Genomic DNA, 13,076 nt, shown 5'->3' with positions numbered 1-13,076 from the left:
CTCCTTTTTTTTTTTTTTTTTAAGATTTTATTTATTTATTCATGAGAGGCAAGGGCAGAGGGAGAAGCAGCTGAACAGGGAGCCAGATGCAGGACGCCATCCCATGACCCTGGGATCATGACCCAAGCCAAAGGCAGACACTTAACCATTTGAGCCACCCAGGGAACCGCCTCTTCCCCACTCCTGAAGGTTAAACTGGTTGGTGTCTCGCAGGGGAAGTGGAGAAGCCCTGAGGAGGGAACCCTCTTCCACCCAGGATTAACTTCCTCCCTCTACAGTCTTCAGACATCTCCTTTCCAGCAATCACCAAAGTTCTTCCTGTTATTAACAGGAAAAGAACATTATCTAGGAAGAATAGCTAATATTGGTTGATTGTTTACTAGATACTAGACACTCTGTAGACATCATTAGAGCCAATATTAGAGCCAACATTCCATTCTTGGTGCTTATTTTCCAGATGAGAAAACTGAAGCTCAGAGATGGGACTCGTCTTGTCTCAGGTCACACGGCAAGGACTTGGTTGAAGTGGCACTGGAACCCAGGTATACTAGACTTCTGAGTTGTTTCACCCCGGGCACACACACCTGACCCTCACTCCAGCTGCCCACAGCTCGGGGAGGGAAGATAGGACTCATTCCACATGCCAAGCTTGAGCCTGCTCAGATCCAACCTCATGCACCCCCAGGATCCTTTTGTGATGGTGCTAGGGGGATGGAAACTCTGAGAGGAGCCACCATTTGCTCAACCCAAGGACCTGAGGTCCATTACTTCCTAGATGGGGAGAAGCCCAGAACTATAAGAGGTGCCCCCCCCCCTTACGAGTGGGTCAGGTCTGTGCTGCACGTGAGAATCATGGCCAGTCATCCCTCCTCATATGGAGGGCCTACTAGGTGCCAGGCTCTGGGGCTTCCACGGAGAGCTCTTCTGGACCCCCGGGGGTCTAGGAGGGAGGCTGCTCCTGGAAGATGCAGGATAAGTGCAGGTGCCGGTAAGTGCAGGAGCAAATGCAATGCCGAGCTTGCTCCACCTGCTTCTGCGGAAGTGGCCGGGGAAGGCTTCCCTGAGGAGTGGGGGACCTCGGAGCTAAATCTGATGACCGAGGAGCCCATCGGATGCCACTGAGGAGAGGGCATCCCCGGCGGAGGGAGCAGCTACAGCGCCAGCGACCGCAGCGGCTGTCCGCTCCCGGACGGCGCCATCTGCTTCACCAAATTTTCCATTTCTTGCATCCAGCTCCCTCCTGGCTCTGGCACCGTCCCCGTGTTCACCGCCAGCCTCTTAAGGCTGGCCCACATCACTGTCCTTCTCGTCTCGTGGGTGCTCTCCCGTCTGCCTGTGGGAACCTCCTCCCTCCTTTGCCGCTCCAGCTCGGTTCCCGGTGCTAGGAGGTTTCCCCTGGTGGTTCCTGTGTCCGCACCCCGCCCCACCCCCCACCGTGATTCTTCTAAACTGACTACCTCATTCTACGCCATCCTGGTTCCCACCCACTCTCTGGGGCAGTTCTGATCACCCGCCCCCCAACAAACTTGCCCCTTTCTTAGGGCAGGAACCAGAACCAGCTCCTACCCACCGCTTAGCACTAGGCTGAGACTTTCAGTAAGACCTGTGGATTGCCAGAGCCCCTCACTGGGGAAAAAGAGAGGTGAGTCTGCCCAGGCACAGTGGAAAATCCCTGGCAGGGGGAAAGGCTATGGAAATTTCTTCTTGACGTTCTCTTTCCAGACTTGGACCTGCCCCAGGAAGCAGTCAAGCATTTGCCCATTGACCTGCAAGGCGGCTCTGCTCTTCCTCTCGCCTCCACCCCCACCCTGGGCTTGAACCCTGGGAGCAGTGATAGGCCTGAGAGAAGCCGCAGTGGGCAGCTGAGCTCAGCCTCAGAGAGTGGCAGGTGATGTCCTCCAGTCCCACCTCCTTAGTTCAAAGATGGAGAAGCAAGGGTCATTGGCAAAATGATACAAGGCTATGGATGTCTTCACTCCCATTTCAAGCTCTGCTGGTGCACTATGTACTGTTTCCTTATCTGTAAAATGGGCATAATAGTCATAATCCCTACTTGATAGGATTGGTGATATGTCAAGTGAGTTCAAGATGTAGAGCGTGCTATGAATATACACTGTGTATCCCCTCTAACGCTGAGCCTGCTCCTCCTTGGATGTAGCCCCAGCGGTGGAGGGCGTCCTTCTCACTGTGCCAGTGCCCGACCTCCTGGGCTTTGAATGAGGCCTTGAAGTTATCACCAGGGGCGAGCAGGTTCCAGGGAGGCCTGGCCCCGTATTATTGCTAGACTGTGTCCATAGCATGTCTTGCCTTATTTGTCCTGCTGCTTTTTAAATGTAGGTAGATGCAATTTTTGGTGAATAAGGTACACATTCGCTTAACAGTGTTAGTGAAGTCACAGGTTTGTCATATATGTGATAGCAAAAGTCCACTAAAATTTTTGGAGTTTCATAACGGGTTGGGGGCCACTGGGATAGGTGCCCCAACCTCTGCCCTTCTCCCCTGAGGGGCCTGTGTTCCTCTCCTGCCCCCTAAGAATGTGCCAACCCAAGTCAGCTCCCCTACTTTGCCCCTGGTCCCCAGACAATCCCCAGAGGGGCTCTGACAGGAATCTGAGTGTGTGGCAGAAAAGCCCATGCTAGAGAATGAAGAAGGCTACCCTCACGTCCTCAGAAAGTGTTATCCATCTCTCCTCCCACTTGTTAAAACGTACAGAATACTGCAGATTCCTAGCCCTCCTCTGGCCCTTTGCCACTTACCACCTTGGAGGCCTGAGTGCAGTGGGACTTGACTGTTGTGGTCACTGGGGTTTGGACTGGGATGTGGAGAGGCATACAAGTGCTGGTAGTTGGTGGGATATAACACACTACAACCAAGGCTGAAAACAATGTGGCCATTCCTCAACAATTAAAAATAGAGTTACTATCTGGTTTGGCAATCCACTTCTAGGTATATACCCCAAAGAAGTGAAAGAAGGGTCTCCAAGAGATATATGCACACCCATGTTCCTAGCAGCATGACTCACAGTAGCAAAAAGATGGAAGCCACTCCAGGGTCCATCAGCGGATGAAAGGATAAGCAAGTGTAGTATGTACATATAATGTAATAGTATTCAGCCTTAAAAAGGAAGAAAATCTGGGCTATAGGAAGTTTGCTACAACATGAGTGAACCTTGAAGACACTGTGTTAAGTGAAGGAAGCCAGGCCCAATTAGACAAATACTGTGATTCCACTTACATGACATACCAAGAGAAGTCAAATTCATCAAGACACGAGGTAGAATGGGGAGGGGGACTCCCAGGGGCTAGGAGGGGGACACATGGTATTGTTATTTTATTTTTTTTAAGATTTTGTTTATTTATTTGGTAGTGAGAGAGATCACAAGTAGGCAGAGAGGCAGAGAGAGAGGGGAAGCAGGCTCCCTGCTGAGCAGGGACCGAAATGCAGGGCTCAATCCCAGGACCCTGAAACCATGACCTGAGCTGAAGGCAGAGACTTAACCCACTGAGCCACCCAGGCGCCCCGGTATTGTTATTTAGTGGGTATAAAATGTCAGTTATGCAAGTTAAAGACTTCTGGAGAGCAGTTGCCTGACAACGTGAATATATTTTTAACACTATCAAACTGTACATTTAAAAATGGCTCAAATGCAGGATGCCTGGCTGGCTCAGTCAGTAGAGCGTGCAACTCTTGATCTTGGGATCATGAGTTTGAGCCCCACGTTGGGGGGTGGGTAGATTGTACTTAAAATTTTAAAAAATGGGGACGCCTGGGTGGCTCAGTTGGTTAAGCAGCTGCCTTCGGCTCAGGTCGTGATCCCAGGCTCCTGGGATCGAGTCCCACATCGGCCTCCTTGCTCAGCAGTGAGCCTGCTTCTCCCTCTGCCTCTGCCTGCCACTCTATCTGCCTCTGCTCACTCTCTCTGTCAAATAAATAAATAAAATTTAAAAAAAAAAATTTTAAAAAATGGTTCAATTATGTTATATGTATTTTACCACAATTTAAAAAAGAAGTATTGGGGATTGGCCCTAGTGGGCCTCTCAGGAGATGGCAGATTTGAAAAGTCATGGTACTTTTCACCTTTCTTCTCTTCCACACATGTTCATAGAGTACTTTCATGAGTCAGGCACTGTTTTAGGCACACAAAAAACTGTGGGTTAATATTCTACTGGCAGAGACAGACAATAAATAAAATTTGAACCAAAATGCTCATGGCTCCTCTACACTTTCCTTTTCTTAATGAAAAATGTACCATATTTACACTAAGTGGAATCAAATTATGGAGCCATAACTTATGTTTTAAAACTTCTAGAGCTCATCTTATATACTTTTTCATGTGTGTTAGAAAATTTTCTAAGTGGGGGTGTAATTGACAAGCAGTGAACTATGCACCCTTTTTTAGGTGTTCAATTGTATGTATTTTGAAAAATGTGTACTAAAAAGCAACTCAGCTGATATAATTTATATACGCTAAATTTCACCTGTTAAAAGTGTACAGTGCAATGGTTTTTCATACATTCACTGAGTAATGCAACCACAGTCAATTTTATAATAATATTTTCATCACCCCTCAAAAGAAACTACCTACGAGCACTCACCCCTACTAATCAACCACTAATCTACTTTTATCTCAACGATTTGCCTATTCCTGACATTTTGGATAAATGAAATTGTGTAATATGCGGTCGGTTGTGACTTCTCTCACTTGGCATCATGTTTCTGAGACTCGTCCAAGTTGTAGCAAGTATCAGTCCTTCCATTTCTTTGTACTAATGAACAATATTCCATTACATGGAGAGACCACATTTTGTTTATCCATTCATCTGTGGATGGACATCTGTATTGTTTCCACTTTGATTTTATGAATAATGCTGTCAGGAACATTCACATGTAAGTTTCTGTGTGGACATGTCTTCATCTCTCTGGAGTGTATGCCCAGAAGTGGGATCGCTGGGTCATACAGTAGCTGCATAGTTCACACTACGAGGAGCTGCCAAGCTGTTTTCCAAAGTGGCTGCACCATTTTACAAACCCTGCGGCAATGGACCAGGGGTCCTTTTTCTCCACATCCTTGCCACTCCCTGTGATTTTCCATCTCTTTGATGATAACCATGCTGGCAGTATGAAATCGCAGCTCACTGGAGTGCTGATTTACATTTCCCGAATGACCAAGAATGTTCGACATCTTTCCGTAAATAGCTTATAGATCATTTGGACACGTTCTTTGGAGAAATGTCATTCAGGTTCTTTGCTTGTTTTTTAACTGAGTCGCAAGAGTGCTTTATAGGGGCGCCTGGGTGGCTCAGCTGGGTGAGTGGCGAACTCTTGATTTCGGGTCAGGTCATGATTTCAGAGTTGTGAGATGGAGGCCTGCCTGGGTCTCCATGCTGGGTGTGGAGCCTGCTTAATATTCTCCCTCTCTCTCTTCCTCTGCCCTTCCCCCCTCTTAAAGAGTTCCTTATATATTCTAGATGCAAATCACTTATCATATATATGATTTGCAAAGTATTTTCTCCCAGTGTTGTCTTTTTTCGTTAAGATTTTATTTATTTATTTGATAGAGAGAGTGAGGACAGGGAAAGAATAAGCAGGGGGAGCAGCAGAGGGAGAAGCAGACTCCCCACTGAGCAGGGAGCCCAACTCAGGACTCAATCCCAGGACTCCAGGGATCATGACCTGAGCCAAAGGCAAACACTTAACTGACTGAGCCACCCAGGTGCCCCCCAACAGTGCTGTCTTTTTTTACTTTCTTGATTGTGTCCTTTGAAGCAAAAATGTTTTGAATGTTTAGAAAGTCCAACTTGCTGACCTTCTTTTCTTTCACTTGCAGTTTGGTGCCCTAAGAAATCATTGCCTAATCCAAGATCATGATTTTCTCCTACATTTTCTTCTCAAAGCCTTATAGTTTAGTTCTTCCATTTAGGTCTATGATCCACTTTGAGTTAATTCTTGTGTATATACACTTTTTTAAAAAATGCAGGCATTAAGGTATAATTTACATTCAATAAAATTCACCAATTTTAAGTATACAGTTTAATTAGTTTCATCTTATATACTTTAATGATTCTATATTGCCAGATATTTTTTCCTGGGAAGTGAGAGGGTAGACAAAATTGAGTGTGTGCCCATTTTCTCTTCTCTTTATGCCCCACAGTAGTTTTCCCTGTAAATGTGTGTGTGATTATGTGAGAGATTGTGTGTGTGTGTGTGTGTGTGTGTGTGTGAGAGAGAGAGAGAGAGAGAGATTCTGCTTCTTGGGGGTTCCTGCTTACTGTGGCTTCTCTCGCAGCCCCACAGAGTCACCTAGTTATATACAGGCGGAATGAATGAATGCAGCCATCAAACGATGACCCCTCAGTGTCTGCCTTCAGAGCCATCAGGACCACCTGGCCGCAGGTGTTTCTGTGCACTGCCCATGCGTGAGATCAAGATGGAGACTCCTTGCATGGACGTGTCTGAGTTTAATAGACTGCTTTCTAATTTGTGATTCGTTCATAACAAGCCCCCCTTTCAGGATAATTACAGAGGCCTGTAACCATCTACTAATTGGGCCTGGTTTCTGTGCCTTCTGTTTCGTCAGCCTTCCGCTGGGCTGTCCCAGTGGAGCTTGGCCCCCTCCAGCAGCCAAAGCAGATGTGGCTGACCCAGACCCCCTCCAGCAGGGAGCCAGGGACAGCTCAGAGGAATGAGTGGAAAGCCCTGCAGGTAGGAGGCCACACTTTCCCTCTTAGCCCTAATACAGGGTGTGGGGTATGTGCCTGGCTTGGAAGAAGACAGCTTAGAAGTGCAGCTGTCTAAGCACATTACCCCCAAATGATGGTTTTGTTTGTTCTAAGATTAAAATTTTTTTTTCTTTTTTTGAGGTGGGGGGTGCCTGGATGGCTCAGTGGGTTAAGCAATTGCCTTGGGCTCAGGTCATGATCCCAGGGTCCTGGGATCGAGCCCCAAGTCGGGCTCCCTGCTCAAAAGGGAGCCTGCTTCTCCCTCTCCCTCTGCTGCTCCCCCTGCTTGTGCTCCCCTGCTATCTCTCTGCCAAATAAATAAATAAGTAAATAAATCTTTAAAAAGAGAGAGAGGGCTTGAGTACCCTTGAGGAGGGGGGAGGGCAGAGGGAGGTAGAGAGAGAATCTTAAGCAGGCTCCATGGCCAGTGTGAAGCCTGGTGTGGGGCTCAATCTCGTGACCCTGAGATCATCACCTGAACGGAAATCAGGAGTCAGACACTTAACCGACTGAGCCACCCAGGTGCCCCAAGATTTTATTTTTAGGTAATCTCTACACCCAACGTGGGGCTTGAACTCACAACCTGGAGGTGAAGAGTCACATGCTCTACTGAGCCAGCCAGATACCCCCCGGCAATGATGTTTTTTATAGTACGTTGTATGTTGACATGACTCTTATTAAGATGGTGATTTTTGAAAAGATGTTAGAAGAAAGCAGGACCAGTGAGGAAGGAGGTCAGAGCTTCTCCCTCCTGCAGGGTGTCTGCTCTGCGGCCAGCTCTGCCACAGGTCAGGCCCCTATCTCTTGCCCAACCCCTGGCTTCCTCTACCAATGGTGGCCTCAGTTATGACTTTATATCCATGTTTCTTCACTGTTATCCCCATTTTACAGATGAGGTAACTCAGAGTGACTTGCTCAAGGTCATTGGCTAACCAAGGTCTGAGTCAGGATTCAAACCCAGATTTCACCACATCATGGTGGCCTTAACCACTGCTAAAGACACAACTTCCCTCCCAGGACCTTAGCCTTTAATATTGCTCTCAACTGGGTGGCAGGGATAATAAAACAATGAAATGTTTCTGCCCTGCCCTCCTCTCTCCTCAGCCTGAGAGTCTGAGGCTGGTGGGGGCATCTTGTGTGGTTTGAGCTAAGGGAGAGGGGGATGATCAAGCAATCAGACAGCCAGGGGAACGTATCCCCTGGTATCCCCCAGAACTGGGGGATATGGAACAAGTACATACACTGAGATCAGAATACTGCTAAGTTTTCAACACTGTGATTATGAAGGAGGAGGCGGGTAGTGGGGAGTCATAAAAGGGCTGGATCTCACTCTGGGTCTTAAAAGAAGGGGAGGCCTTGCTGACAGGACAGAGGGATGACATCCCCAGTGAAGGGCACTGGAAAGAGCAAAATCTGGGATAAGAGAAGGGGGCAGTCCATATTGACCTGTACCTAAAGAAGGGAAGTTGTAGGGGGTGTGGTGGGCCGTGAGCCTGGATAGGGCAAGTAAGGCCCACCAACCAAGGTCTTGAGAGGCAGACAGTGGAATCTGACAATAGGGACCTAGCGTAGGTTCTAGAGTAGTATTCTGATGAGTTGGGAAATAGAAATAAAAGAAGCAGTCAGTACAAATTTTGTAAGCCAAACAGAACAATTTTGGGAAGCATTTTCCAAAGATGGATTTTATTTGTAAGTCTAAAAGCTTTATTAGCTTTCACTCTTAGCAACAAAGGAGCCTTTCCTATCTTCTCTTCAAGAGACGAAGCTTCCTGCTGCATCTTAAGAGGCCAGCCAGCTCCCACCTGGGGGCCCTTCGGTCCAGCTGAGGGGCATTTTCAAGCTTTGTGATGAGGAAAGCCAGTCTGGTTTCAGGAGGTGGTGACTCGGCGGTGCTTTCTTGGGAGCTCAGGCTTTCCTCTGGCCTCAGTCTGACCATCTAAGAAAAGGGGCTGAGTGTGCTCAGCGCCTCCTGGTCTTGGAGAGGAGTTCCTGCTCACCATTGTATCCAGTTCTTGCCTCTAAATACCTACAAGGCTGTCTTGGAGCTAGACACTGTTTTCCCTGTTCTTCTTTTGGGGCAGGGACATACAGCTGTGAACATCAGAGCTGATCTTAATTCTCAGGGTAGTACGCCCAGACACTACCCAGAGGCTGAGCGCCCTTCACTCCCAGCTCCCACCCTGAGGGGCTGAAAGTGGACAAGGTCAGGCACGGCCAGAAGATGGTCATTGAAGGGCTGGGACCTGTGTTTACTAGTCCATGGAACATTAGTAGCCCACGTCCCACCCAGTCCTCACAGGGTGGCTATTAGGAGGATGTGCTAAGAAAAATGAGGGTGAGGGCTCCCCTAAAACTACGCTGGGCACCTTCTCATTTTCTATCGGCATTTTCAGATCTAGCTCTAACCCAACTGCATTCATTTTGGGGAACAAGTCTCTCGGTTCTACCAAAGAGATGTGAGTCTTCTAAACCATCCAAGTTTAGGACCCTGTGTCAGAATCACTGATGAAAATGCCAGGAGGGCCCCACGAGGCACTCGGCCAGAATCTCCACCAGAGCCCAAGGATCTGTGTTTTTAACCTGGGCCCCACACGCTCTAGTGGAAGAACTACTGTTTTAACATTGGGAAAACAAGGCCTGCCTGGAACCAGGAAGAGAAACAAGGGAGATAACAGCTCTCCAAAGGCCAGAGTGGGAGGTCTGTTCTCCCCACCCTCCATTGGCACAGGGAGGGAGAAGTGGAAGAGCCTCGGCCTTCATCTGGCTCAATCCCAACTTCACTGATAAGGAAACTGGGGCCCAGAGAGCACAATGAGTTCAAGTTACCCAAAGAATTCATGCAGACAGGCCTGTAGTCCCCATGCTTGGAATCCTTCAGCTCTACTCCTTCCCTGCTTCCCGTGTGTGTGTGTGTGTGTGTGTGTGTGTGTGTGTGTGTGTTTCATTCTGCACCTGCCAAGGCCACACCTCCCAGTAGCACTTCAGGCCTCTCAGAGGCCTATGTTCCTAGTCTAGTAAGAGGCTGGGATCAACTCTGTTTCTGGAGACCGCAGCTCCCTAGCCTTTTACAGAGATCAGCTTTTTAATTTTCATGACCGTGTTAACAATGAACTATGACTTTTTCACCTAAAGAAAAATGTCTCTTAAGAGTCCTTCTAGTTCCTCTAAGTGCCTTGGGCTCAGGGAGCCCTGTATCTAACTCAGGGCAACCAGGTGAGTTCTCCCTCCCCAGACTCTGGCTCAGGGGGAGGTCTGACTCACTCCTGGCCTTCCAGGGCTTTCCAGTGCCTTCCTCTGGTAGCATCAGCCCGCACAGAGCCAAGGCAGCCAGGGTTCTTGGCACAGACCGCACACAATCCACATACCTTCATTACCAGGCTGGCAGGCAGCCCCGGAAAAGGACAGAGAAACACACAGGTGGACCTGAGTGTGCTTAAACTTGCCTCTTCCCGGTCCCCTCCTCCTCCTATTTCACAGCAACAAGGAGACTCAACCATTTTAACAAACATTTTTTTATTAGAAAAGTAAAAAATATTGCATAGGTCTTAATACTTGAACATCAAGTGTATTCATGAACAGCGAGTATCTTCATGTAAACAGTTCTAGATGGAAGACCCAGATGGTACTCCTCAGGGGGAGGGGTTCCAGCCCCCAACCCCAATCCCACCCCATCCCCTCATAGCTCCACTCCTCAGTACACAGCAGGGGATGGGCAAACGCAGCTCCCAGGTGTAGTTTTTCTTCAGATGTCCAAGATCCCCAAGTGATCCCCACATCACCCTTACCTCCTTACATTCATGCGTCTGTAAGATAGCTGCCTAGGACAGGTCAGTAGTGAAGCTCCGATCAAAAAAACAAAAACAACAACAACAAAACAACCAAAAGCTACAAAAACCAAAAACACATTTGGCCCCTTCAGACCATGAGTACACAAACCACCTTGACCTCCCCCCCACTCCCACCAGTGCCCTTAACAGGAACACACTCCCCTCCCCCCAACCCTGCAGAGGCCAGTGCAGCCCAGCCGCTCTCCTGGCTCTGTCACACCACTGTTGTCTTAACTGTCAGCAACAATAAAAATGGTAAAGTACATGCTACATACACATCCAGCCAGGGGCCCCGTTGGCCCCTGAGCCTTTGTTTCATGCTACAGTACTGAGGGGCCGGGAGCCACCTGCTCCCCTCAGCTAGCCTCCATGGAAACGCAATGTTCCCCACCACCTCAACCTTCCTCCCCCTCAGGTGGCTGCTGTCAGTTTTCCAAGGACAGGCTTCAGTCCCTCAGCTCCTGCCTGCCAGGGTCCACCTCAAAAAGTTCATCTGTCTCTCTGTCATGGGGGCAGGGTCGCTCCCCCCCCACCCCCCCCAAAGGCCCCAGTTCAACACTCCTCAATGAGCAGCTGCTCCGAGCTGTACAGCTTTTTCTTGATGACTCGGAAGCCCGTGCTCAGCGTCAGGGACTGGCTGAAGCCCGGCACGAAGGGAGAGTTGGCGGAGCTGAACAGCCCCTGGATCTTAGGCCAGAGGCGTGAGTCCAGGCGCAGCACGAGGGTCAGCTGGAAGGTAGGCACCAGGCTGGGGTCGAGGGCCAGTTGCCCGACGCTGTAGCAGCTCTTGCCTTGCTCGACGCAGACATCCAGCAGCGCCCCCCGCAGGCCGCACGGCTCACTGAAGGCCAGGCGCAGCAGTTCCTTGCCCACCTGGCTCACCAGCTGGCCTGGCATCAGCAGGCGCGCGGGGCGCCGCGAGCCCAGCCGCGCCTGGGACAGGCTCTCCTGCAGCAGCTGCATCAGGCTGGCACACAAGTGCTCATCCTCAGGGTCGCTGAGCAGCTCGAAGTCGGGCAGGGACACCCCATCCAGGTATGTCGAGTCTGGCAGGGAGAAAACACAGAAGATGGGTGTAAAAGCAGCTCCGAAAGGGGGAGGTGTTTCGTTAAGAAACCAACACACTCCTTCGCACTCCGTGCCTCAGTGTCTGTCCCACACGCGTACCCTATACTCCAATCCCCATTTCTTCACCCCGCCGCCCCTTCGGCAATCTGGGTTCCAATGGCTTAGGAAGCCCAGTCGGCGTTGACTCCTTCCCGAGCAGCGCTTTCTTACCTCCCCGGCCCCCCGAGTCGAACCCGGTCTCGGCCCATGGCTTACCTTCCTCCGGCCCAAAGCCACTGTTGCTGCTGTCCAGGGACTCGCAGTCCGAGCTCTCCAGGCTCGCGCACCGGCCAAGACCCTCTTCTCGGGCCGCCGACCCCCAGGCTGAGCGCGGCGGCTGATCCGAGGTGGGAGTTCTGGACAAGGACGACGACGAAGAGGACGACGACGATGAAAAGCGATCCCAAAGGCTAGGCATGATGAAGACGGACGCCAAGACGTTTGCAGATGAGCTTTGGATGCGGGACCGCAGAAAACGCTGTGAAACACGAGGGACACGGACCCGGCGTCAGTCTGGGGGCTGGACCAGACTGAGCGCTGGGGACCCGCAGGACTGAGGCCTTCCCACGCCAGGGATCAGCACACACAGAAGGGACACTTACCAGTTAGGTCCGCCGACGAGAACTGCTAGGACAAGTGCGTACTGCCGCTTGAATGGATGAGCGAACTGGCACCAACCCCCGAGCGCTGCCCAGACCTGTCCCTTCTACCCACCCGCACCTCCCCCTTGGCCTGCCGCGGTCCCTAGCACCAGGGCCGAGAGGCCTATAAGGACTAGTGCGGAGAGGCCACACCCCCTCTGCTCCGCGGCCCAATCCAGATCCGGGAGTGTGGCTGCCCTCAGCCAATGGGCTCGGGGCGCACGTTCGCAACGTTCTCTCCTGCCTGGTGACAGTGGTCTGGCCCCGCCCCCGTTGAGTCCCAGAACGCTCCCAGCCGAACCCCGAGCCGCGGCCACGCCCCCTTTCTGGAAGGGATCCGCGGCGGCTGCAGCTGCCAAGGTCCCCGAGGGCGCTCGCGGCAGGGGAGGATCAAGGAAAGACTTGTTTATTATAGGGTCCTGTTGCGGGGGGAGGGGGTAGCCGTGACCTCGCGGGGGAAAAGCCGGGGGAACTTGAGGGGGCGGTGGGCCGGGAAAACGGTTGCCCCCAGCGTCTGGGAGCCTGCGACTGACTACAGGCACAAGTAGGCGCTCGGGCGGATGCCTGTGGGACGGCTGCGCGGGCAGCCAACGTTAACCTGGCAGGCCCTCGCGCACTTACCCCACGCTGACCCGGCCTTGCAAAGGGTCCAAATATGGGGGTGGGGTCCAGACTGGGCAGCTCCGGGCCCCGAGCTCTGTCTTCCTTGCAGCCCGGCCCGCCTGCTAACTCTACTGCCCCGGGGTGGGTTAATGGGGAGGTCGATGCCCCGCAGGATCCCC

General features: G+C 51.0%; 1 protein-coding gene across 2 annotated transcripts; it reads right to left on the bottom strand.

Moving 5' to 3' along the window:
• Positions 1 to 10,215: 10,215 nt before the first annotated feature.
• On the bottom strand, positions 10,216 to 12,414 carry DDIT4 (DNA damage inducible transcript 4). 2 transcript variants are annotated; one of them, XM_047703191.1, is made up of 3 exons: positions 12,256 to 12,414; positions 11,870 to 12,131; positions 10,216 to 11,592 (listed from the first exon to the last, which is right to left on the bottom strand). In XM_047703191.1, exons 2-3 carry the CDS (start codon positions 12,069 to 12,071, stop codon positions 11,099 to 11,101), a joined length of 696 nt encoding a protein of 231 aa, XP_047559147.1. In that variant the 5' UTR covers positions 12,072 to 12,131; positions 12,256 to 12,414; the 3' UTR covers positions 10,216 to 11,098. The 2 variants fall into 2 exon arrangements, with proteins under 2 accessions (XP_047559147.1, XP_047559148.1); XM_047703192.1 differs by having other exon boundaries at positions 11,870 to 12,107; positions 12,256 to 12,405.
• Positions 12,415 to 13,076: the final 662 nt, after the last annotated feature.

Source organism: Lutra lutra, chromosome 14, assembly GCF_902655055.1.
Source record: "Lutra lutra chromosome 14, mLutLut1.2, whole genome shotgun sequence".
Taxonomy (NCBI): domain Eukaryota; kingdom Metazoa; phylum Chordata; class Mammalia; order Carnivora; family Mustelidae; genus Lutra; species Lutra lutra.
This window is presented reverse-complemented; position numbering and strand designations above follow the sequence as displayed.